The 23,311-nt window shown below is 41.2% G+C and overlaps 1 protein-coding gene and 1 long non-coding RNA gene across 6 annotated transcripts in view; both read left to right on the plus strand.

The window, feature by feature from the left end:
* Positions 1-13,329, plus strand: part of RAB3GAP1 (RAB3 GTPase activating protein catalytic subunit 1) — a 119,133-nt gene extending 105,804 nt beyond the window's left edge. Inside the window, exons 20-25 of one of the 3 annotated variants that reach the window (XM_055262017.2) lie at positions 5,985-6,081; positions 6,178-6,281; positions 6,416-6,531; positions 7,998-8,100; positions 11,112-11,132; positions 11,966-13,329. In XM_055262017.2, the coding sequence (XP_055117992.1) occupies positions 5,985-6,081; positions 6,178-6,281; positions 6,416-6,531; positions 7,998-8,100; positions 11,112-11,132; positions 11,966-12,202 (678 nt within the window). In that variant the 3' untranslated portion in view covers positions 12,203-13,329. The remainder of the gene's footprint in view (positions 1-5,984; positions 6,082-6,177; positions 6,282-6,415; positions 6,532-7,997; positions 8,101-11,111; positions 11,133-11,965) is intronic. The other 2 variants (XM_063630998.1, XM_055262018.2) reach the window with 2 other exon arrangements.
* Positions 13,330-17,208: 3,879 nt separating this feature from the next.
* LOC134735541 (uncharacterized) overlaps positions 17,209-23,311 on the plus strand; it is a 130,114-nt gene continuing 124,011 nt past the window's right edge. For all 3 annotated transcript variants that reach the window (XR_010118735.1, XR_010118736.1, XR_010118734.1), the window contains exons 1-2: positions 17,209-18,950; positions 19,679-19,808. This is a non-coding gene — a long non-coding RNA (uncharacterized lncRNA). The remainder of the gene's footprint in view (positions 18,951-19,678; positions 19,809-23,311) is intronic.

Consider the following 23,311-nt stretch of genomic DNA (forward strand, 5'->3'; position numbering starts at 1 on the left):
CTAATCAGAAAATTGTATCTCTATTTATGCTGAAAAAACTTTTGATAAATTTAACTTAAAACTCTTGGGAAAAGAGTGGAATAGATGGCTACTTCCTTAAAATAAGAAAATATATAGAAACTTTAGTCCTAAACACAGCATCTTAATTTGGGAAGCCTTAGGGGGTCGCTAAGGTTAGGAACAAAGCAAGGATGCCTGCCATCTCCACTGCCAATCAAAATTGTTCTGCAGGTATTAGCTAGTGTAATTAGCAAGAGAAAGCAGAGGCATGGGAGTTGAAAGAAGAACCCTGTTTGCAGTGATATGACTCTATACTTGGAAAAATTCAAAAAGTCAGTGTTAAAACTAATAAAAACAAAAGAATCCAGCAAGGCAGCAGGATATATAGTTAACATACAGTAATCAGTAGCATTCATATACACTAATAAACATTTAGAATATCTAAATATAATTTTCATTATAAGGGGAAAAGTAAAATACTTAACAGAAAATGTTTGAAATCTTAATGAAGAAAATAAAACGCTCCTCAAAAACACACTTGAATAACAGAAAGATAGCCCTCAAACTCCTAGGCTCAAGTGATTCTCCTGGCCCAGTTTCCTTAGTAGCTAGGACTACAGGTGAACACCATGATGCCCAACTAATTATTTTTCTTAATTTTTTATAGAGACTAGATCTCACTGTGTTGCTCAGGCTGATTGCAAACTCCTAGCCTGAAGCAATTCTCATGCCTCATCTTCCCAAAGTGTTGGGATTACAAGTGTGAGCCACTGTGCTAGCCTATGCTTTACTTATTCCAAAAAATAACAAGAATGGAAAGAGGAAAAATAACCTAAACCTGAAAGCAAGTTGAGATACATTAATCCAGCTGTATTTTAAATGAGTAACGTAACCACACCGACGGGGATTGGTGAAGAGAGGATGGAAAATCTAATCCAAGTGATTTATCGACACATCAAATGTGTTTGACTGTATACTCTCAGTTGTGGTGGGGGATGGGACTGCAAAAAAAATCTTGAGGCCAGGCGCGGTGGCTCATGCCTGTAATCTTAGCACTTTGAGAGGCTGAGGCGAGATCACCTGAGGTCAGGAGTTCGAGACCAGCCTGACCAATGTGGTGAAACCCCGTCTCTACTAAAAATACAAAAATTAGCTGGGGGTGGTAGCACACGTCTGAAATCCCAGCTACTCAAGAGGCTGAGGCAGGAGAATCGCTTGAACCTGGGAGGCAGAGGTTGCAGTGAGCCGAGATCGCGTCACTGCACTCCAGTCTGGATGACAGAGTGAGAATCCATCTCAAAAAAAAAAAAAAATCTTGAACCTTACTATCTAAGCTTGGTTTTTGTAATGATATGGGTAGAGCAATTCTGAAACTCTTTTAGATGTATTATTGGTTGGGTGAAGTGAGTAACTAAATGTGTTGGTGGTGTTGGAAGCCAGAATTTCTTACTGTGGAAGTGAGATGCAAATATGAAATACAGGAAGGTAAGGAAGAACCCAGTGGCAATGAATTGGAATTGGAGGTATTGGTGTGGACTTACACGGGTTTTTAAAATATGGATACATATGTGGGTATGGACATAGTAACTGTTTGTGTAAATGTATATACACAAGCAAACATTCCCCGGCTTTCTTCTGAAAGAGTCTAGAAGCACTGACACTCTCATAGCAGTGAGCACACATAGCTTGATTTTTTTTTTTACACATTCCTTTTTTTACACATTTACTTTTAGTAACCATGCTTTCCTCAGAAAAATGACTGATTTCAAGGTTGAGGCAAGGAAGGTGCATCCTGGAACATCCTGGATTGCTCGACAGTAAGGAAGTGCTTTAAAAAAAGATGGGGGCATTTCATAGAGAGCTAACTTGAAAGGACTCACATTGGCCAAATCTGGGACAATTTTGAGTTCTAAATATTTAAGGACAGGAATGATTATAAACTGTTGGAAAAAAATAGGAATTCTTGGAACCATATTGATAATTAATGGATAAACAAAGAACTAGGGGAAAGGGGACGTCATTTCCTACAGAACAAAGATGAGTAGTAAATGTAGAGGGTATGCTGGAGTTGGAAGTCTTCATTTTGCAACCATGTTCATAGTAAGGATTGGTTCAGCAAGAATCATGAATATTAAGTCTAGGTGGAAATTTGAAGAGCATCATATTGCATGATTTTTAAGTGTTTTTCTATAGAATGCTTCTGTATTGCAAGGAAAGTGGAGAAATAGGACAGTATCTCCAAACTAACATCACCAATAAGGAGTAAATAGAGATCGTACACATTGGGCTGTGATACTCTGACGGACCCAACACCACTTACATGCTATTTGGTTCAGGAATGTAAAATCTTAGTCTAATTGTGAGGGAACATTAGAAGAACCCAAAATGAGGAACATTCTATTTTAAAAAGATTTTGAAAAAAGAAAAATTTGCACAAGTTTGGGGGCATATTAAAGACACAGGAGCCAACTGAAAGAGTTCCCAACTGGCCAAGACTGGAACAATTTGAACAACAAAATAAAATAATTTTGGATTGTAACTAAGAGTACAAAATAAATATCCTTGAGTACATACTGGTATAAATAATTGATTGGATATATAAATTAATGGGATAGAAGAGACAAATCTCCTGTGCAAAATTCTAAATGTATATAGATACTCCACCCTCAAGGAGGTGAAGCTAATTCCCACTCCGTAAGTGTGTGCTGCACATAGTGTGTTCGTCCCAGAGAGTACAGTGCACAGAGAGGGGAGAGGAGTGATGTTACAGTGCAGCAGCCCAACTGACACTGTCTCAGCCAGGTGGTGAAGGTTAACATCCACAGGCTAAGCCATACTGGCGGTATGTACTCTTGACATGATGTGATGACAGTGGCACTTTACCTCTCTGCTCTTCCTCCCAGAAATACATAACCCAGCTTAATCATGAGAAAAACATCAGATAAACCATAATTGAGGGAGTTTTTATGAAATACTTGACCAGAATTCAAAACTGTCAAGGTCAGTAAAAACAACGAAAGTCTGAGAACTGTCACAGCCAAGAGGAGCCTAGAAACATGACAGCTAAACATCATGTGGTATCTTGAAGGGGATCGTGGAACAGGAAAATGACATTAGATAAAAACTAAGGAAACCGCATACATACATACATGCTGACAGCATTATTCATGACAGCCAAAAAATGGAACAAACCCAAATGTCTGTCAGTGATGAACGGATAAGGCAAATATGGTCTGTCTATGCAATGGAGTATTATTCAGCCATAAAAAGGAATGAAGCACTGATATGTGTTACAACATGGATGAATCTTGAAAATATTATGCTCAGTGAAAGCAGCCAGAAAACAATGGGCCGCGTGTTGCGTCGTTCCATTTATGTGAAAGGTCCAGAATAGGCAAGTCCATAGAGACAGTAAGTTAGATTAGTAGTTGGCAGCAGTGGAGATTGGGAATGGGGGAAATCAGGAGTGGCTGCTTTGGGGTATTGGGTTTCTTTTGGGGGAGATGAAAGAAAATGATCTGGAATTAGGTGATGGTAACATAACCTTGCAAATATGCTAAAAACCACTGAAGTTATCCATTTTAAAGTGGTGAATTTTATGGTATGTGTTATAACTCAATTTTTAGAAACTAAGGAAATCTGAATACAGTATGGAATTTTAGTTAGCCAAAAAGTAGGGAGGAAAAGGAAACTATACTCAAAATGCCAATGTTATAAAAGACAGAGTGAAAAGCTCTTCCAGATTAGTTGAGATTAAAGGGCTATGATAACTAAAGGCAATGGATGATCCTTACCAAGACTTGTAGTGGTTGAGGGAAAGGGTCATAAAAAACACATTACTCAGCCGGGCACGGTGGCTCATGCCTGCAATCTCAGCACTTTGGGAGGTTGAGGTAGGTGGATAATTTGAGGCCAGGAGTTCGAGACCAGCCTGGCCAACATGGTGAAACTCCGTCTTTACTAAAAATGCAAAAATTAGCCAGGCAGTAGTGGCCATGTGCCTGTAGTCCTAGCTACTCAGGAGGCTGAGGCAGGAGAATCGCTTGAGCCCGGGAGGCGGAGGTGGTGGGGGAGCCAAGATTGCACCACTGCACTCCAGTCTGGGCAACAGAGAAAGACCCTGTCTCAAAAAAAAAAAAAAAAAAAAAAAGACACATATGGGTCAGTTGACAAAACTGCAATGAAGATAGTAGGTTAGATTACAATTATTTTTATCAGTGTTAAATTTATTGTATATAATTAGAATCATTTGCATTTTGATTATATAATAAAATATTTTTAATTTTAGGAAATACAAATATTTTGGGATAAGGGACATGAGTATGCGACTTATTCTGAAATTATTCGAAAAAAGTTTATAGTGTGTACACATACGAGAGCAGAGAAAGATGCAAGGGATCCAGAACAGAGGAGGGAGACAGTTCATATGTGAATCCAGGTAAAGGGGAATCACGTATTTCGTGTTATTCCTGCAAATTTGTTTTTCTGTGAATCAGGGGAAAACAAAATTCAGAAAGGTGGGTGTTAGTAAGGATGTACAACAGAGGGAACTCATTACTCTAGATAATGTAAATCTGTTGAAACACTTTGTAGGATAATTATCTTGTACATTTCCTAGTTCAATTTTTAGGTATATATCCTAAAGTAATTGCTGTGCATGTGCCATTTGCACCAGGAAATATGTGCAATAATGTAACAGGAGCATCATTTGTAATAGCCAAAAACTGAGGAGCTATCCACTATTAGTGTAGGAACATTTTAATACAGCAGTGAAAATAAGTAAACTATAGCATATTGGAATGGCATACGAATATCAAAATACTGAATTAAAAAAAGCAAGTCACTGAGGGGTATAAACAGAAACATTCCATTAATATAAAGGTTAAAACTAGACAGAAGTAAACAATTTATTATTTAAGGCTACATATGTGGAAAAAAAAACATAAAGAAAAGCAAAAGAATGATTTGTGGTTAATTCTGGGGAGGGAGGGTACACAGGAGGACTTGGAAAAGCCTGGTAACATTCTGTTTCCTAAGCTGGTGTTTTCTTTAAACTATTTCTAATACTCTGGTATGTATATTTCTTAAAAAAAAGTTTCAAATCAGACAAAACTCTCTAAGCCAAAAAAAGTCCACCACAAGTCATTAAAGCAAATAATAAAACAGTATGTAAGTTATTAATTTTTGTTAAGAAATTACATATGCATCTACATCTTTGTGTTTAAATGGACATACAAGTAGTTTGAGAGGATAAACACGAAAATGTGGTTTTGGGGAAGTAGGATTTCAGGAAAATTTCTGCATCACCTGTATTTGTTTTTAATTTTGAAATCCATGAGCATTTATCAGTCAGACTCACATTATGAGATTATACTTCTTAAAATTTTGTTTATTGATGTAAAAGAATTGTACATATTTATAGGGTTATACTTCTTTTATCTTTACTACTGTTGAATAAGGAACCTAAAGGTAGGGTCCGTGTTTTGTACATACTTCTCTGTATTCTTATAATAAGAATTGGAAAAAAAATAAACCAAAACAACTAAAACCAAAAAATGTGTGGGAAGTCACTAACAATGTTTAGAAATATTGAGAAAAGCAGGTTAAAAGGCAGTATTTTACATATTTAATATTAGTGCCCTTAGTATGTGTATTCTGTGTCTTACAATGAAAATGCTCCACTGTCAATGATTGTTTTCTCTTGGTATTGTAATCAATTGGTAGTTTTTATTTTCTTTGTATTTTCCTTATTTGCGTGTATTACATAAGAAAGCGGAAAAAAATAGAATATTTATAATTATTAAGCTTGAAGTTCTTAGGTGCTTTCAGTAACATTATCCTCACCTTTGGGGTCGTGGCTGCCTACCTGGAGTGCTGTCTTGTTAAGGATTAAGACGAGTGGCTGAGGATTGGCACTTCTGTAAGTGGCTGCTTCATCCTTTGACACCTGCGCTGATCATTTGTGTGCGCTGCGCCTCCTTCAGGTGCTGCACTATCTGGCAATCCAGAAACCTGCAGACCTTGCTCGGCACCTGTTACCTTGTGTGATTCATGCAGCTGTACTCAAGGTAAAGGAAGAAGGTAAATGTCATATTTAACTAGTCATTAGTTATTTCCAAAGTGAAAGTATATTTTGCTTAATTTATTTAATGCTGGTTTTAATCTTTTCTAAAATAGAAAGTCTGGAAAACATTTCTTCAGTTAAGAAGATCATAAAGCAGATAATATCCCATTCCAGTAAAGTTTTGCACTTTCCCAATCCAGAAGACAAGAAATTGGAAGTAAGTTTGATGTAGTGTCAGAATCTTGCCAAGTGTTCTCCTCAGTTGGCAAAAATAATTTTTAAGATGCGTTTTCAAAGGGCTTTGCTTTTTTGCCATCTCCCAACGTATGCCTCTTCCTTTTCCACCGCCAGGAAATCATTCACCAGATTACTAATGTGGAAGCTCTCATTGCCAGAGCTCGGTCACTAAAAGCCAAGTTTGGAACTGAGAAATGTGAACAGGAGGAGGAAAAGGAAGATCTTGAAAGGTAATTGCTATTTGGCTAATTCAGTTTGGTCTGCAGTAGGAAAAGCCACCACTCTCTTAAGAAAAATTGTAATAGGATGTTAAGACTCTTTTGTGGTACTCATATATTATTTGAAACAAGCATTGTCTAGAGACAGAAATAATTATCATAGCATTTGACCTCTCCTGTATTTCTGGGTCTCTACCAGGTGTTTCCATTCTTCCCACTTTTAGAAACAGTCTCCCAGAGCCTCCTTTTCTAGGGATTCCTTGGTTTGCTCTTGGAGATGTGGTGTCTGGAATTTCTTATGGAGAAGCCATTAACTGTGTTGCTCACCCTGCCCCAAAACTTTGTTTTCAGCTGTTACTATTCCTTGACCACAGGGTGCAGGTGCTGAAACCATTTCTGCTTACTGTTCCTAGTTGTTTATTTTAAACAAGATTTGTGAGAGCAAAGGTACACATCCTATGTGCCTTGCAATTATGTTTTGAAAGATTGACCAGATGGCTTTTCTCAGGTGAAGCAAATGATTGGAGCATTCTCTTTATGAGATTCAGCACCATTACCAATGGAGCTTAGATCAGCGTGAGGCCCTGTTCATTTTTTGCCCGTGTTATTTGGAAGGACAATATTGTTTTAATGTGTGATAAAGTGTTTACAAATTAGCTTGTTCAGTGGCTTAAATTTGTCATCATTTAAAAATTTTCATTAGCCTTTCCATAATAAATGGCATTATTGATGCTAAATAATTAATATTGTATGGCAAGGCATTTGCTGTCTTTTAACAAGTTCATGTTTGAATTTTATGTCTTTTGTTAGGTGAAGTTTTCTCCCAGACTGCTTTGCTCTTGAAAATGTCTTCCTTTTAAATGAGAAGAATAAGCTCTAATCAAGGGACTTGTTTCTAAAATAGTAGAGTATGAATTAGTGAGCAGGTGGTGCAGGCTCGGTGGCTTTGTGCCTTCAACTCTGTTAGTTCCACCATACGTTATCTGTGACATACTTGGAAGTTCAGTGTTTCCAGAGACTTTGCCCAACACAAGTATTTTAAGCATATGTGCACGTGTGCGTGCACACACAGACACAAACCCCTTAAAAAAAACAAAAACAAATATGGATCATTGCTTTTATTGGATAAATATAACTTGGTTTATATTATACAAATTTTTTTCATCTTTTATTAACTGTAGCATTTTCTAAGCTTCTAGTCTGAAAAAAATAGACTGAATATTTTTTCTTACACTTTGACAGAGATAGGCTTTAAACATTTTTTATGAGCACAGGTGAAAAAGCAGGAAGATTGTCAGTTAAGTCGATAACAATTCCAAATGTCAATCTTATCTTGCTGTAAAATTTCACTCCAACCTTGTTGAGTTTAGCCAGTATCAGCTTGAGGATTTGTCCACAAAACTCCTGTGGAAGGATGGACACCCAGTGGCCTGGACAGCTCACTTTCCACCCTTTCGTTGCCTGTGTCTCTCTCCTAGGTTTGTGAGTTGCCTGCTGGAGCAGCCTGAAGTGTTAGTCACCGGTGCAGGAAGAGGACATGCTGGCAGGATCATTCACAAGCTGTTTGTGAATGCCCAGAGGGTATGTGAGAGTCATTATTGACTCCATCATGATCTCTCCAAACCTCTACTTGGGAAGAGGCTGTTTTAGTTCCCACACATGGCTGATCACACTCATGTTACCTGAGTGTAAGTCTGGGCATTTGGTTTGAACACTGAAGAAACAATGACTTCTGCGTCTTCGAAATCCATTTGATTTCCTACATGTTGAATTAAAATGATAAGTATATTCTAGGACCTAAATTTTAAAAATTAGAAGAGTCCAAAATCCATCGTTATAGAAGCTGGCAGGGACTCAGTTAGCAATGGCCAGTGCTGTGCTGTGGGAAAAAAAATGTTTACTCATAGGTACTTTCAAATTAGAATGGAGTTCAGTTTTACCATCTTTAAACCCCATGTAGGGCAAAGTGGAGTCACAACTCAGCTGGAATTATAAATATAATTGTTCTTGTAATGGTGAGGAGATCTACCTTTGAGGTTTCCTAGAAAAGAAGAGGAAAACTTCAGATTTTTGTGGCTATGGAAACAGATTTCAGCACAGAAAGAAAGCCCAGTTTGAAAAATTATCGTAACCATTACCTCTAGTAGTCAAAGTAAAGATTTTAAAATTATATAGTATCTTGGTTACTGGCTAAGGGCTCTGGCATCCCACAGATAATTCTCAGTTCAGGGCTCATTAATATTAGGGATTCTGATAAAGGTGTTATGTGCACTAATTACACGCTTCCCCTTATATGGCACTGTGATTACACTAGAATGACCCAGTTTTGAGAGTGTAATTTTCAGAAACAAATAAGAAAAATAATTTCTATGAGTCTACATGTGGAACAACAACTGGATAATCCCTGTAGAGTTGGTCTGGAGTACAACTAGTTAATATATTCAAATTCATAGCCAAATACACGGATAGGAATTCTTAGCAAGAGCTAAAATCTGAGTTTGTTTATGGGGCAGCTCCCTAAACTTCAGAATTTCAAATTAATAACCAAATATTTATTTCCTTATAAATTAGACTTCTAGCAAACAATAGATGCTTGCTTTGATATATTTTTTCTCTCTAGCATGAAAACAAGAACCGAGTTTGGTTCCACATCTGATAATATCTATCCAGTTCACTCCCCAGAAGCTTACAAGCACATCTCCTTGTTAGCTACCGATATGAATGTTCCTCATATTGCACAAATTCTTTCCTCTTTGATCATTTTTAAAAAGTGACATGTTGGCCCGGTGCGGTGGCTCACGCCTGTAATCCCAGCACTTTGGGAGGCCGAGGTGGGTGGATCACCTGAGGTCAGGAGTTCAAGAACATCCTGGCCAATGTGGTGAAACCTGTCTCTACTAAAAATACAAAAATTAGCTGGGTGTGGTGGCGAGCACCTGTAATCTCAGCTACTTGGGAGGCTGAGGCAGGAGAATCTCTTGAACCTGAGCGGCAGAGGTTACAGTGAGCTGAGATCATGCCACTGCACTCCGGCCTGGGCGATAAAACTCCGCCTCAAAAAAACAAAAAAGTTATGTGTTAAGAAGATTTAAAATGTGAAGTATTTATATTTTTAGTCCTGAGATTGTTACTTATTTTAGATAACTAAGCAAAATTATTTTCCCCAAAATAGAAATAACCTCCTTACCCCCTCTACTGACTGCAAGTAAAAACTTTGACAGTATAGGAACTTTTTTATTTATTTATTCATTTTTTAAAGAGAGGGTCTCACTCTGTGGTCCAGGCTGGAGTGCAGTGGCACGATCATAGCTCACTGCAGCCTTGAACTCCTAGGTTTAAGCAATCCTCTCGCTTCAACCTCCCAAAAAGCTGGAGCCACAGGCATGCACCACCATGCCCAGCTAATTTTTGTATTTTTTGTAGGGACGGGGTCTCACTTTGTTGCCCAGGCTGATCTAGAACTCCTGGTTTCAAGCAATCCTCCTTCCTTAACCTCCCAAAGGGCTGAGATTATAGGTGTGTGTGAGCCACCACACCTGGCCTAGAAAATGATAAGAAAATATTAATCACGTAATCTCACTACCCATTGATGATTTGACATCTAGTATATACATATGTATATATAATTTTAAAAGTAGGGTTATATTATATAATTACTTCATTATTCTTGTTTTCCACTTAATATACTTAAGATATCTTTCAAAATCACTAAATACAGGAACATGGTATATCATCTTTCAGTAGCCTCATTGTATAGCTAACTCCCTTAATGGCTACTGAAATTGTACATCCATCTACATTATGTCATTTAAGAAAAAATTTTAAAGTTTTCAGACCTTGTAGTGAATGTTTTTAGGGAACTGGTAGACTGTGTAATACATATAACAAGCACCTGGTTGGTACATTTTTAAACTCAGTTCTTAAATATCTGGCTGAAGTAAACTGTTAGAATTTATTCATGTAACTTTTCATTAGTTGATACTTTATATCAATTTTACTAGTCAAGATATTAACACATTTTTTAAAAAAGTTGTGATGTAATATCACTTGGTGTTTTTGTAGCTTATAGTAATTCTATATATTTATAACTCTTCCTTAAAATTATAAATAGTAACAAGCCTTATCATGATTATAGGTATCTCTGGTATGTACATACATAGAGATAGAATTCAGCAAATAAATGACTGACTGGATTTCGCTTCAGACTTGCTAGATTGAATAACTCTTAGGCACCTATTCCTAAATTCACTGGAATATCTATTTTTCAAGCCATGAACACTTTTTATTTTTTTTGCATCATAATTCTCAGTAAAAGAGCTAGGTTTTTGTTGGTCATTTCTCCCATTAAATGACATCATATGTCACCTGTTGAGCCATGGATGCATGAGTAGTAGTAGATGTCTGCTGTAGTTGACAGCTAGGTGTGCTGTGTTTGGTGTGACTTTGTCTTGAATATTCTTTTGATAGGATCATGTTCCATAATGTAGTGCATGCTGTCTTTGAAATAATCCTGAACTCCCTTGTCTAGCCCTATTTAAACCATCTTGCTTGTTTCCCTTTCATCACTGTTTCTTTTCTTACCCCTTCTCAAGCTGACTGAATCTTCTGATGAGGTAACAAAATAGCCTTGCCCCTCATAGTTCCTTGTTCCTTCCCATCCCTCTAATTTCATAAGGTCATTAACACTGACCACCTCTCTCACAGTCCGGATTTGGCTTACCTTTCTTGCTGATGTTTAGCGCAACATGATTTCATGTTTCCATTGCCAGAACAATTTTTTTTCCAAATTGATGGTATTAAAAAAAAGTATAGTAATCAGAATTAAAATTGTAGGCTGTAAATGAATATGCATCCTATGTCATTTCAATGAAAAAATAGATGCCTTTAATATTGAGAACTTCTCTTTTGTGGTCATTGCTATATGGGCCTCTATCACTTCGGCATCACATTAGCTGCCCAGCAAGCAAGACCAATGCCCCCACTTTTAATTTGGCAAGTGAACCTTAAAAAGAATTGATTAAAAAATTCTTACCCAGAGTCAAGATGAAAATCATCTTTTCACTCTGGAGAAAAACAGCTCCTTATTGGACTGAGGCTGTCAGATGTAGACTTGGGTCATTGCTGGAAGAAACATAGAAAGCAGCACAACTCCGAGGCCCTTTTTCATTAGATGTGTGAATATGGCCTTCTCTCTTCAGAGCAGATTGCCTGGCAGTCATCGTCCCTCCTGTCTGTCTCCAGCCCGGCTGCTCATGCAGTGTCTCAAGCTTCTTGCATTTGCTGTGTTATGTGGTTTTTGAGTAATCTTAACATGTAGCTGACTGCATTACTAACGTGGGACATTTTCATATCTTTATTTTGTCCTTCAATCTTTATTTTGTCCTTCAAAAGCATCTGAGTTTAGCATTTGACCTGCTTTTGACTTCAGCATTTGATTCTTTTCCAGGCTGCAGCCATGACTCCACCAGAGGAGGAGTTGAAGAGAATGGGCTCCCAAGAGGAAAGAAGGCAGAACTCCGTGTCAGACTTCCCACCCCCTGCTGGCCAGGAATTCATTTTGCGCACCACTGTGCCACGCCCTGCTCCCTACTCCAAAGCTCTGCCTCAGCGGATGTACAGTGTTCTCACCAAAGAGGACTTTAGACTTGCAGGTGCCTTTTCATCAGATACCTCCTTCTTCTGATTCTTCTAGCATTACTCGTTGGTGGCTTCAGAGACAGTGCTGCCTCCTCCTGCGGGAGGGAAGGTACCAGGGAGAACCTGGGAGGTCCTGGAGAGGGCCCTGTCCAGTTGGGTGATCAGGAATCAAACCAGCGTCGGAAAGACTTCCCAGCACCAAGCTTGAGCTGTGTCGTTTCGTGGAGGGGGCAGCGAGAATGGGCTTGAGCTGTTGAGAGATTTCTGCCCTAGAGATGCCCTTTGTATATGAGGTGGGGAAACACAAACACATCAGACACTCTGTCTTCACCCTGGCGGGACGGTGTTCATTGCATTCTCTTCTGTGACCGGCCTCTAGGCTAGCGGCTGCATTCGTGGTCTGTGCAAACACTTCGTGGTTCTATATATCAGCAGCAAGTGTGCAAAATAAAGGACCTGTTAACTCAGATTTCTGGATATTTTGGTGGTAGCTTCTAGTCCCAGAATCTGTGTTTTTAAAATACTACATGACATTCTGTCTATTCAATCACCTGGTGGTCATCTTTCTTGTAATAATTAACTGTTGATGAGCATTTTAGATATTCTAGGAGAAAGCCTATAATTTCACAAAGTTTCTCTTTTTCACATAACTACCTAAATGTATTACTTCTGATAAAACTGTATATCAAATGTCACTGCAAAGTAGTTTTATATCTGTCTTGTGAGATTTGTCTTATTTTCCTTTTGGTTGCCATGTAAGTTATGGCCCTGAAAATCGTCTCCCTCCCCTTCTCTTGCTGTACAACGTGCGTTCTCTTTTTGTGGTTGCTGGCTGGGTACTGTATTTAATGAAGTAGAGAATAGCACTTGCAAAAATACAGTCTTGGTACCTAGAGACTGTCATGGAGATAGTATAATTTGGTATATGTGCTAATGCATTGAGTAGAGGATTATTTTAATACACTGTTTTGCTTTTGTATTTTAGTTAAAATAATCGATGGGGATGTGTAGCCCCCCGTGTGAGGATGACATCACCACATTTCTAGTTTCACGGAGCTCAAGATGTCTTGTGTCTGTGTCGCTAGATGGCCTCTGCTTGGTAATCTTAAGTTATTTTTAGGCCTAAAATTCCCACTTAAATCCAAAGTAAAAATGGTTATACTGAAGCATAAACCTTGCCTGTGTAATTTTAAAGAGTTAATAGAGCTGTGCAAACCCTGTTATTTTTGTAAAAAAAAATACATATCTATATATAATGTGTGTGTGACATATGCACACATCTCTGTGTATGTGAAGTAGGGGAGGCCCTGGGGGATGACCTCCCAGCTTTTATGATGCTTTTCTGTATGCTGCTGGACTTCATTCTTACTGGTCCATGCAGATGCAGGCGGCCTGAGGCCAGCGCTGTACCAAGTAGAAGACGGTTCCTAAGGACAGTTTGTCTGTTTTCTAACAAAGAAAAATTCTACAAAGGAGAGGTTGGGCGTTACAAAGGCATTGTGAATCTAATAAAAGGAAAGTGTCACTTTCTGTGGCATTTTCTTTCATTTTCTCCCGCTGAGGCATTTCAGTCTCATTTCACGTAGTTTTGTGCTGCCTCAGCTCTAATGTTTGCAGCCTGCTGAGCCTAACAAGGCAGTGGTCTCAAGACCATTCTTTGTGCCTTTTTAAAGTACTCCATTTTATTTTTATGATAGTTATGTATTTACTTCACAGATATTTTTAAGTACCCACTTTGTGTCAGGTACAGTACAAGCAATGAAGATAAAACAGAAACCAAAACACACTCCCTTATAGGGAAAACTGGCACCACGTTGCCACAAAATGTTGAGTATAGTCAACTCCGCCATGTGGATCGGAGGGCCTGCATTTATCCTACAATGTACGGAGTAATAAATGCAGCAGTATCAGAAAGTGTTGTAGGAGTTTCTTCACCCAGGCTTTGGGGATCAGGAAAATTACCCCAGAGGGTGTGATTTCAGGATTGAGACCAGAAGCTGAGTAGGCACTGGGGAAAGCATGGCAGGGGTGTATGGGAAATGGCGTGCAGAGAACCAGGCATTCCTCCAGCCCTGCGTGCAATGAAATCATGATTTTCATTGTGAAGTGCTTTATTTCTCCACCTCTTCAATCTGGTCTCGGCCATGTCTTTCTTTGGTCAACAGACAGAGACTTGACAAGTCCTTGCACGTTGGGGCTTGCCCTCCCTTCTTGCCAGGAGCCTTGAAGCCACTGTGAAGAAGCCCACTCTAGGGTGAGAGTTGGGGCAAAAGGTAACTGACAGGAGGGGGCAGAAAGCGTATTACAAGCAGAGGAATGGAATGAGCAAAATCCCAGAAATAAGGGAAAATGTCTATTTGGGGGGCAGCCAACATTTCTATTTGGCTGAAGTGTGGTATCTAGAGTGGGAAGGGGCAAGAAATGAAGATGGTGAGGTGAACTAAGGCAAAACCAAGAAGTTCGGGGGAAGCTGCAGCTACAAGTTAGTTAGGGCTTTGCCTTTGGGGCGGTGGTGAGTCACTGAAGGGTTTTGTGCAGGGGAGTGACGTGGGTTTTAGAAAGGCCACACTCTGGCAGGAGAGGAGAGGCTAAGAGAGTATACAACTGTCCTAGATCTTGAGCTAAACTGTCTGCTCCTTAGAAGGAAGGTGGCAATTACAGCTGCAATGTGTTTTCTAATCCGCCTGTGTGCCTGAGACCGTGCTCCTAAGAGGAGCACATGCTTGTGAAATGGCCTCTCCGGGGCCCTCCTACCCTCATACATTCCTATACCACTGTAATAATTCAGATTTTTCTTCAAGTTGGAGTATTTTAAAACTCTAAGCATTTATGTTTATATTTCATTCATTAGTCCAGCAAATGTTTATTGAGTACGTGCTATGTGCCAGGTACTGTTCTAGGCGTCAGGGAGACAGCAGTAACTAGAACGTGGAAGACCTGGTGCTCAGGAAGCTCACAGTATGGGACACCAAGTGTCAACAGCTGGTCTAGGAAGGGAGTCTGCCTTCTAGGAGGTTTGATAAGGGAGGGCTTACGAGGCGGTGACACTTGGGCAGAAACTGAAGTGAGGAAGCAGTCCTGTATGTAGATGACTAGGAGAAGATTGCAGACAGGGACTAGCCAATGAAAAGCCCGAGGCAGGAGTGTGAAGCACAGAAGGAAGGCCAGTGTGGCTGAAGGGGAGTGAGGGGAAGAGGGGCAGGAAAGAAAGTTGCACACATACAAGGGCCAGATGTGTAAAGCCGTAGGAGTTGAGATTTGTTTTCTTGATTAAGAAGGGAAGCCATTGGAGAGTTTGAACCAGGGAATGTCATGATGTGACATTTAAAAATCTCTTTGGGGCTGGGCGCAGTGGCTCGTGCCTGTAATCCCAGCACTTTGAGAGGCCGAGGTGGGCGGATCACCTGAGGTCAGGAGTTCGAGACCAGCCTGGCCAACAAGGTGAAACCCCATCTCTACTAAAAGTTAAAAAAAAAAATTAGCTGGGCATGGTGGTGCATGCCTGTAGTCCCAGCTACTCTGGAGGCTAAGGCAGGAGAATCGCTTGAACCTGGGAGGTGGAGGTTGCAGTGAGCTGAGATCATGCCATTGCACTCCAGCCTAGGCAACAGAGTGAGACTGTCTCAAAAAAAAAAAAAATCCCTTTGGCCACTGTGTGGAAAATACACTGCAGAGGCTGGGGTGGAAGTAGTGAAACTAGTGAGAAGAGGGGAGGTGAGAGCACTCTGGACTGGTGTGGTAGTCACGGAGGGTAAAAGGGATCAGATTTGATACAGATCTTGAAGGTAGAATGTGCAGAATTTACCAGTGGATTCAGTGAGGGTCTGAGAGTCAAGGATGACTTGAAGGTTTGGGACCTGAGTGAATGATGCTGTCATTTACTACAATGGAGAAGACAGGGAAGAGCAAGTTGTGGGGCTGCTGCGAGTGATGAATTTGAGCTTGGGACATGTTAATTTTGGGAGGTTTATTAGATGGCTGTGGTGGCCAGCCTCCTGCCTCCAACTCACACCCTGTGGAGTCCCCCAAACCCACACCCATTGTACCAGGGTTAGTCTCTGACCAACAGAACATGGAGGAAGTGTTGGGATGTCACTCCCAAGGTTAGGCTATAGGAGCCATTGCAACTTCTATTTTGGTTCATAAAGAGAGGCCCACATGGTGTGAAATGGAAGGTCCCTGCCAACAGCCATGTGAGAGCTTGGAAGTGGATCCTCCTGGCCTGCAGGTAACTGCAGCCTCAGGAGGGACCTTGGGCCTGGACCACCAGCTAAGCCACTCCCAGATGATTGGCCCTCAGAAACTGTGTAAGATGTTTATTTTTAAACTGCTAAATTTGGGGGTAATTTATTATGCAGCAATAGATAACACCCAAGTGGTTGGCTATGTAAGTTTGGAGCTTAAGGAAAGGGTTAGGGCTTATAATATAATAAATTGGGAAACACAGATAGTACTTAAGCCATGGACAGTATGAGGTCACCCAAGCAGAAGAGGTCTGGGGATTGAGCCAGAAAGGAAGAAGACAAAGACCGGCAGAAAAGGTGAAGAAGAAATAGTTACTGAGGCAGAAGGAAAACCAAACGTGTGATGTTTTAGAAGCTAAGAAAAAACATACTTCAAGAGGGCAGGAATTGATCAATTGTGTCAAATGCCACTGAGATGACAAGTAAGATGAGGACTAAGAGGCAACTGTTGTGTCTGTCTATGCAGAGGAGCAAATGCATTCAGACAGAGGCAAATACTTCTTACTGGGAAAGAATAGAGAAGGGGCTGCCTCGAGGGCAGTCTGGGAAGGTCAGTACCCCTTTGCTAGCAGGGTGGGTGCACTTAAAACTTCTGCCCCAAGCCAGGTGGGGTTTGGGTTTCTTCCACTGCTCCTTGTCAGGCATTGGTGGGCAGGATGTGGAAGGGGAGAAGGTCATGAAGCAGCCGCCAGTTTGCCTCAGTCCAACAGGTGGCCCTGTCTACTGCCCTGGCCCCTACTGCCAGCTCCTCTCTTCTGGGCACACTGTAACGAATAGGGGTGGGTGGGTGGGTGGACGGATGGTTGGATGGATGGATGCCTCGATGCCTCTATGGCAAAAGAGGCCCCACTATTGTGTTTAACTCTTCTGGCCTCTAATTTACGGCCATCGGGCATCATGAGACTAAGTTTGAGAATATTAGCTCCCGGAAGCCCAAGGACTCTGCTGCTGGCATTTCCCTGGCTCTCAAAAGTGGAAGTTGGCTAGTTCTTGTAGCACAAACTCAAGCTACTTCATCTAAGCACAACTTCTCTGCCGACTCCTCCCCTGGCAGCTTGTGATGCCTGACAGGTGGTCATGGATAGATCCCTCCAAAGTGAAAAGTCCCCCCTCTTGCAGGGAGCGTTCTTGGCCTTAGCTTAGCAGCCAGGGATGCAGCTGAACCAGAAGACCCCCAACTTCAGACCCCATCCAGAGAGGGTGGGGACATGGCCCAGCCCCTCAGGGTTGGGGCCCTGCCACCACCCCACCCACAAGCCCCGTGACAGGAACGCTGTGTGACCTGTGCTCTGGAATGGCCCCTCCTCTTCAGCATGTGCCCCAAAATGGGATGGTGTCCCAGGAGGCAGTCTCCATCCCTCACTCATCCAGGAGTCTCCCAGCCTGCCTGTGTGCTGGGCCAGGGCCTTGCCTTAAACAGCCTCCTCTACAGACACCTTTGCTTCCATTAAACTTTGCTTCAGAAAGGTGGCCTCGGCTGTGGCCAGAGGCCAGTCTGACCTGGGTAATCAGTGATGGGAAACCATCAAAGCTCCTCCAAAGCCCCCCAGCCACAGGACGATTTGAGTAAATAATGACTTGTCCATGTTATTTGTTCACATTCCTCTTTCTCAGCCCTATTTTGGCCCCAAACACTAATTTTGCCCATGTTACATAATGAGGGAACTGCATTCTTAGTAACCCACTGTCACTCTGCTGTGTTATCTTGCCTACATGAAAAAATGAAATATTTTTAGAGTGTGAATTTCCCAAACGTCCTCAACTATTCTGGGACTGAAGTCACAACATCACGAAGGGAGTGCGACGGTGGGAGGCCCAGCCTTCTCTGTGGCTGTGGCTGAGTCCCACCCAAGGGCTTCCGTTGCCACTGAGGCTGGGTTGGGACGTGCCCTATCCTGCCGTGTCCCAGTGGCAGGTGGCTGTCTCTGCACAGGGCTTTCCACTGTCAGCAGCGGACTCCAGAGCCTAGGAGTACTCTTCATTGATTTTCTTGACTCCTGTTGTTACTCTGGGGAAAAAAACACAAGCAATGGCCTGTCCTCTTAGGGACTCAAGTAGGAGGCTGAAATCCCCACTGGGGGTTAGTCCAGGCAAGCAAATTACCCTGAATGAGTGTGTAGGCTCCCTCCCTGCCACTGAGGGACATGGTAAGAAAGCTTCCCCAACACAGATGTTAGCAGAGTTAATGCTGTCCCATCAGTAAAGCAAACCTGTCCAAAATGCTCAGGGGTTTCAGGCCTTGCCATCTGGCTGGGGAGCCAGACATGTTTCTTTTGTGTGTTTATCAGCTCCCCAGGTGTGTCCTGGTAGACAACTGCTCCCAGGAGCTGGCACAGAAGCAAACCTGCAGGAAAAGCCAACCCACTCCAGGCGTGTGGAAGCTGCTGGCAGGAGCCCAGCAAGGATCCAGCTGGGTTGTAATGGAAACAATGCAACCAAAAATCCTTGAGCGAGCCGGGATAGATGTGGCCTCGTCACTGAAGATTTCATCTGAGACCTCTGCAAATATCCAAATTGTATATGCTCTCAGAGCAGATCATTTTCTCACAGGTAAATAAAAATCTGTGTTAAGTAGAAATTATGAGTGGCCCGTTCGCCTGCTACCAACTTAACTTTTCCTTTCTTGTGTGTGTTCAGATGGAGAGAAAAGACAAAAGCTATGTTGGGTCACTTCTCAGGACAGAACTTGGCAAAGTGGCCATAGAGCTGATTTAGGGGATACATTTTCAATTAGGAGATAGGTTTTCAAATTTGTATTCTAGGTTTTCAAATTCGAACTCTATCAGACATGGTAGAGAGCTACTGATAAATTTGGCAAAAGATATGCAAGGTTTCCAGAGAGAAAATCATGAACCTTTATTGAAAAAGAATTAAAAGACATTAAGTTGAAAATGTCAATATTGCCATTGTTATATTATTTTGGTAACATACCATTGTTCTTGTACAGAAAGATAAGGTACCACAAAGATGTCCATTCTCCTCACAATGGCATATAATTCCAAACAAAATCCCCAAAATACTGTTTTTGGTGTTTTTTGGTGGAATTAGAATAGTTGAATCTGAATTGTATATAGAAGTGCAAAAGGCCACGAACAACCAAGCAATTCTTGAAGAATAAGGTCGTGGATATTGCTCTATAAGATAGACTTACTGTAATGCTATACTATAAAAGAGTATGGTACTACCCTATGATCCAACAATCCCCCTACAGGGTGTCTAACCAAAGGAAAGGAAATCAGCATATCAAAGAGATATCTGTACTCCTATGTTTATTGCAGCACTGTTCACAACAGCCAAGATGTGGAATCAACCAAAGTGTCCATCAGCAGATGAATGGATTAAAAAAATGTGGTGCATGGCCCGGTGCGGTGGCTCATACCTGTAATCCCAGTACTTTCGGAGGCCAAGGTGAGTGGATCGCTTGAGGTCAAGAGTTTGAGACCATCTTGGCCAACATAGTGAAACCTTGCCTTTACTAAAAATACAAAAATTAGCTCAGCATGTTGGCACATGCTTGTAATCCCGGCTACTCAGGAGGCTGAGGTATGAGAATCCCTTGAACCTGGGAGACAGAGGTTGCAGTGAGCCGAGATTGCACCACAGCACTCCATGCCTGGGTGACAGAGGCAGACTCTGTCTCAAAAAAAAAAAAAAAAAAAAAAAAAATGTGGTGTACCTACACAATGGAATACTATTCAGTGATTAAAAAAAGAATGAAATCCTGTGATTTGCGACAACATAGATGAACAGAGAGGATATAATGTTAAGTGAATAAGCCAGGCACAGAAGAATGAATAATGCATGTTCTCACTCATATCTGAAGAAGTTGGTATCATAGAAGTAGAGAGTAGAATAGTAGTTACCATAGGCTGGGGAGGTGGTGGGGGGTAGCGGGAAATGGGAAGAAGTTGGTTAATGGGTACAAAGTTACAGTTAAATATGAGAAATAAGTTCTGGTGTTTTATTGCACAGTATGGTGACTATGGTTAACAATACTGTATTGTTTATTTCAAAATAGCTAGAAGAGAGGATTTTGAATATTCTTACCACAAAGAAATGACAAGTGTTTTATTGGGGGAACCTGCCCCCACTATTTCAACATAGGTTCTTTCTATTTTCCGTAAGTGTTGGCTGGCTGAGAAATAAAGAGAAAGAGTACAAAGAGAGGAATTTTACAGCTGGGCCACCAGGGATGACATCACATATTGGTAGGACCGTGATGCCCACCTGAGTCTCAGACCAGCAAGTTTTTATTAAGGGTTTCAAAAGGAGAGGGGGTTTAAGAACAGGGAGTAGGTACAAAGATCACATGCTTCCAAGGGCAAAAAGCAGAACTACTAATAAGGGTCTAACAAAGATCACAAGACAGAGGGCAAAAGCAGAACTACTGATAAGGGTCTGTGTTCAGCGGTACATCTTAAATAACAGAAAACAGGGTTCGAGAGCAGAGAACCGGTCGGACCACAGATTTACCAGGGTGGAGTTTTTCCCCACCCTAGTAAGCCTGAGGGTACTGCAGGAGACCAGGGAGTATCTCAGTCCTTATCTCAACTGCATAAGACAGACATTCCCAGAGTGGCCATTTATAGACCTCCCCCGGGGAATGAATTCCTTTCCCAGGGTATTAAAATTAATATTCCTTGCTAGGAAAAGAATTTAGTGATATCTCTCCTACTTGCACGTCCATTTATAGGCTCTCTGCAAGAAGAAAAATATGGCTCTTTTTGCCCGACCCCACAGGCAGTCAGACCTTATGGTTGTCTTCCCTTGTTCCCTAAAAATCGCTGTTATTCTGTTCTTTTTCAAGGTGCACTGATTTCATATTGTTCAAACACATGTTTTACAATCAATTTGTACAGTTAACACAATTATCACAGTGGTCCTGAGGTGACGTACATCCTCAGCTTATGAAGATGACAGTATTAAGAGATTAAAGACAGGCATAAAAAATTATAAAAGTATTATTTGGGAACTGATAAATGTCCATGAAATCTTCACAATTTATGTTCCTCTGCCACGGCTCCAGCCGGTCCCTCCATTCAGGGTCCCTGACTTCACGCAACAGTGTTTGAGGTGATGGATATGCTAATTACCCTGATTTGATTATTACACAATCTATACTTGTATGAAAACACTGTACCCCATAAATATGTACAATTCTTATGGTCAATTAAAAGCAAAAGTTAAGGCTTCACATGGTGGCTCACACGTATAATCCCAGCACTTTGGAAGGCTGAGGTAGGAGAATCACTTGAGCCCAGGAGTTCAAGACCAGCCTGGGCAACATAGCGAGACCTCATCTCTATAAAAAGAAAATAGTAAAAATGGCTGGGTACAGTGGCTCACGTCTGTAACCATAGCACTTTGGGAGGCTGAAGCAGGTAGATTTGTGCCTAGGAGTTTGAGTCCAGTCTGGGCAACATGGCAAAACCCTGTCTCTACAAAAAATACAAAATTAGCTGGATGTGGTGATGCATGCTTATAGTCCCAGCTACTTGGGAGGCTGAGCCCGGGAGGTCAAGGCTTAGTGAGATGTGATCGTGCCACAGCACTCCAGCTGGGGTGACAGAGTGAAACCTGTCTCAAAAAAAAAAAGGAAAAATTAGCCAGGCTTGGTAGCATGTGCCTGCAGTCCCAGCTACTTGAGAGGCTGAGGCTGCAGTGAGCTGAGATTGCACCACACTCCAGCCTGGGTGACAGAGGTAGACCCTGTCTCAAAAAACAGAAGTTTAAAAAAAAAAAAAAAAAGAGCGTGGCACTGACTTAAAGTGTCCAATAGAACAGATAGAGAGTTCAGAAGCAGACTGTCCATATAAGGAAACTTGAGTTTTGATAGAGACAGCAAGGCAGATCAGTGGGAAAAGATGGAATAGTCAATAAACCTCTCATACAAGGATGAGAGGTTATCCTTGTATCCCAAGAGGAAAAATAAAATTGGATCCCTACATCACTCCCTACTCAAAAAATCAATTTCTGGTAGACTAAATACTGTTCTGTAAAACAGAAATACATAAAACATTTAGAATACTATGTGAGAAAGTAGCTTTAAAATTCCAAAGCAGGGAGGTCTTTTTAAACACATATTTAAACACAAAAGAATATGAACCATAAAGGAAACACAAAGAATATGAACCACAAAGGAAAAGATGGATACACTTGACTCCATTAATATTAAGGACTTCTGTTTAACAAAGAAAGAACAGAATGAGGCCGGGTGCGGTAGCTCACGCCTGTAATCCCAGCACTTTGGGAGGCTGAGGTGGGCGGATCACAAGGTCAGGAGATTGAGACCATCCTGGCTAACACGGTGAACCCCGACCCTAATAAAAATACAAAAAATTAGCTGGGCGTGGTGGTGGGCACCTATAGTCCCAGCTACTCAGGAGGCTGAGGCTGAGAATGGCGTGAACCCAGGAGGCAGAGCTTGCAGTGAGCCGAGATCGCGCCACTGCACTCCAGCCACTGCACTCCAGCCTAGGCAACAGAGCAAGACTCCATATCAAAAAAGAAAAAGAAAATACAGAATGAGAAATGACAAGCTACAGACTAGGAAAATAAATTTGTACCTAGAAAATCAATATGGATTATTGTGCAGAACAGACTTTACAATCCCTCCCTTGAATCAGTAAGAAAAGACTAAAAACTTAATAGCAAAATACACACACACACACACAAAGATAGGAAGAGGTCTGTGATAGAAGAGGAAAGAGGAATGAGCAAAACACACAGGATAAGTTGTTCAACCTCATTAGTATTTTGAAAAATGCAAATCAAAATCACGAGACACCATTTCACACATACCAGATGGGCACACATTTTGAAGTTAGACAATATTCAAATGTTGACAAGGATTCTGAGCAACAGGAACTCGTGTTCATTGTTGGCAAGACTGCAAATTGGTGCAACTTTGG

The sequence above is a fragment of the Symphalangus syndactylus genome, chromosome 22 (assembly GCF_028878055.3).
Source record: "Symphalangus syndactylus isolate Jambi chromosome 22, NHGRI_mSymSyn1-v2.1_pri, whole genome shotgun sequence".
Classification (NCBI taxonomy): domain Eukaryota; kingdom Metazoa; phylum Chordata; class Mammalia; order Primates; family Hylobatidae; genus Symphalangus; species Symphalangus syndactylus.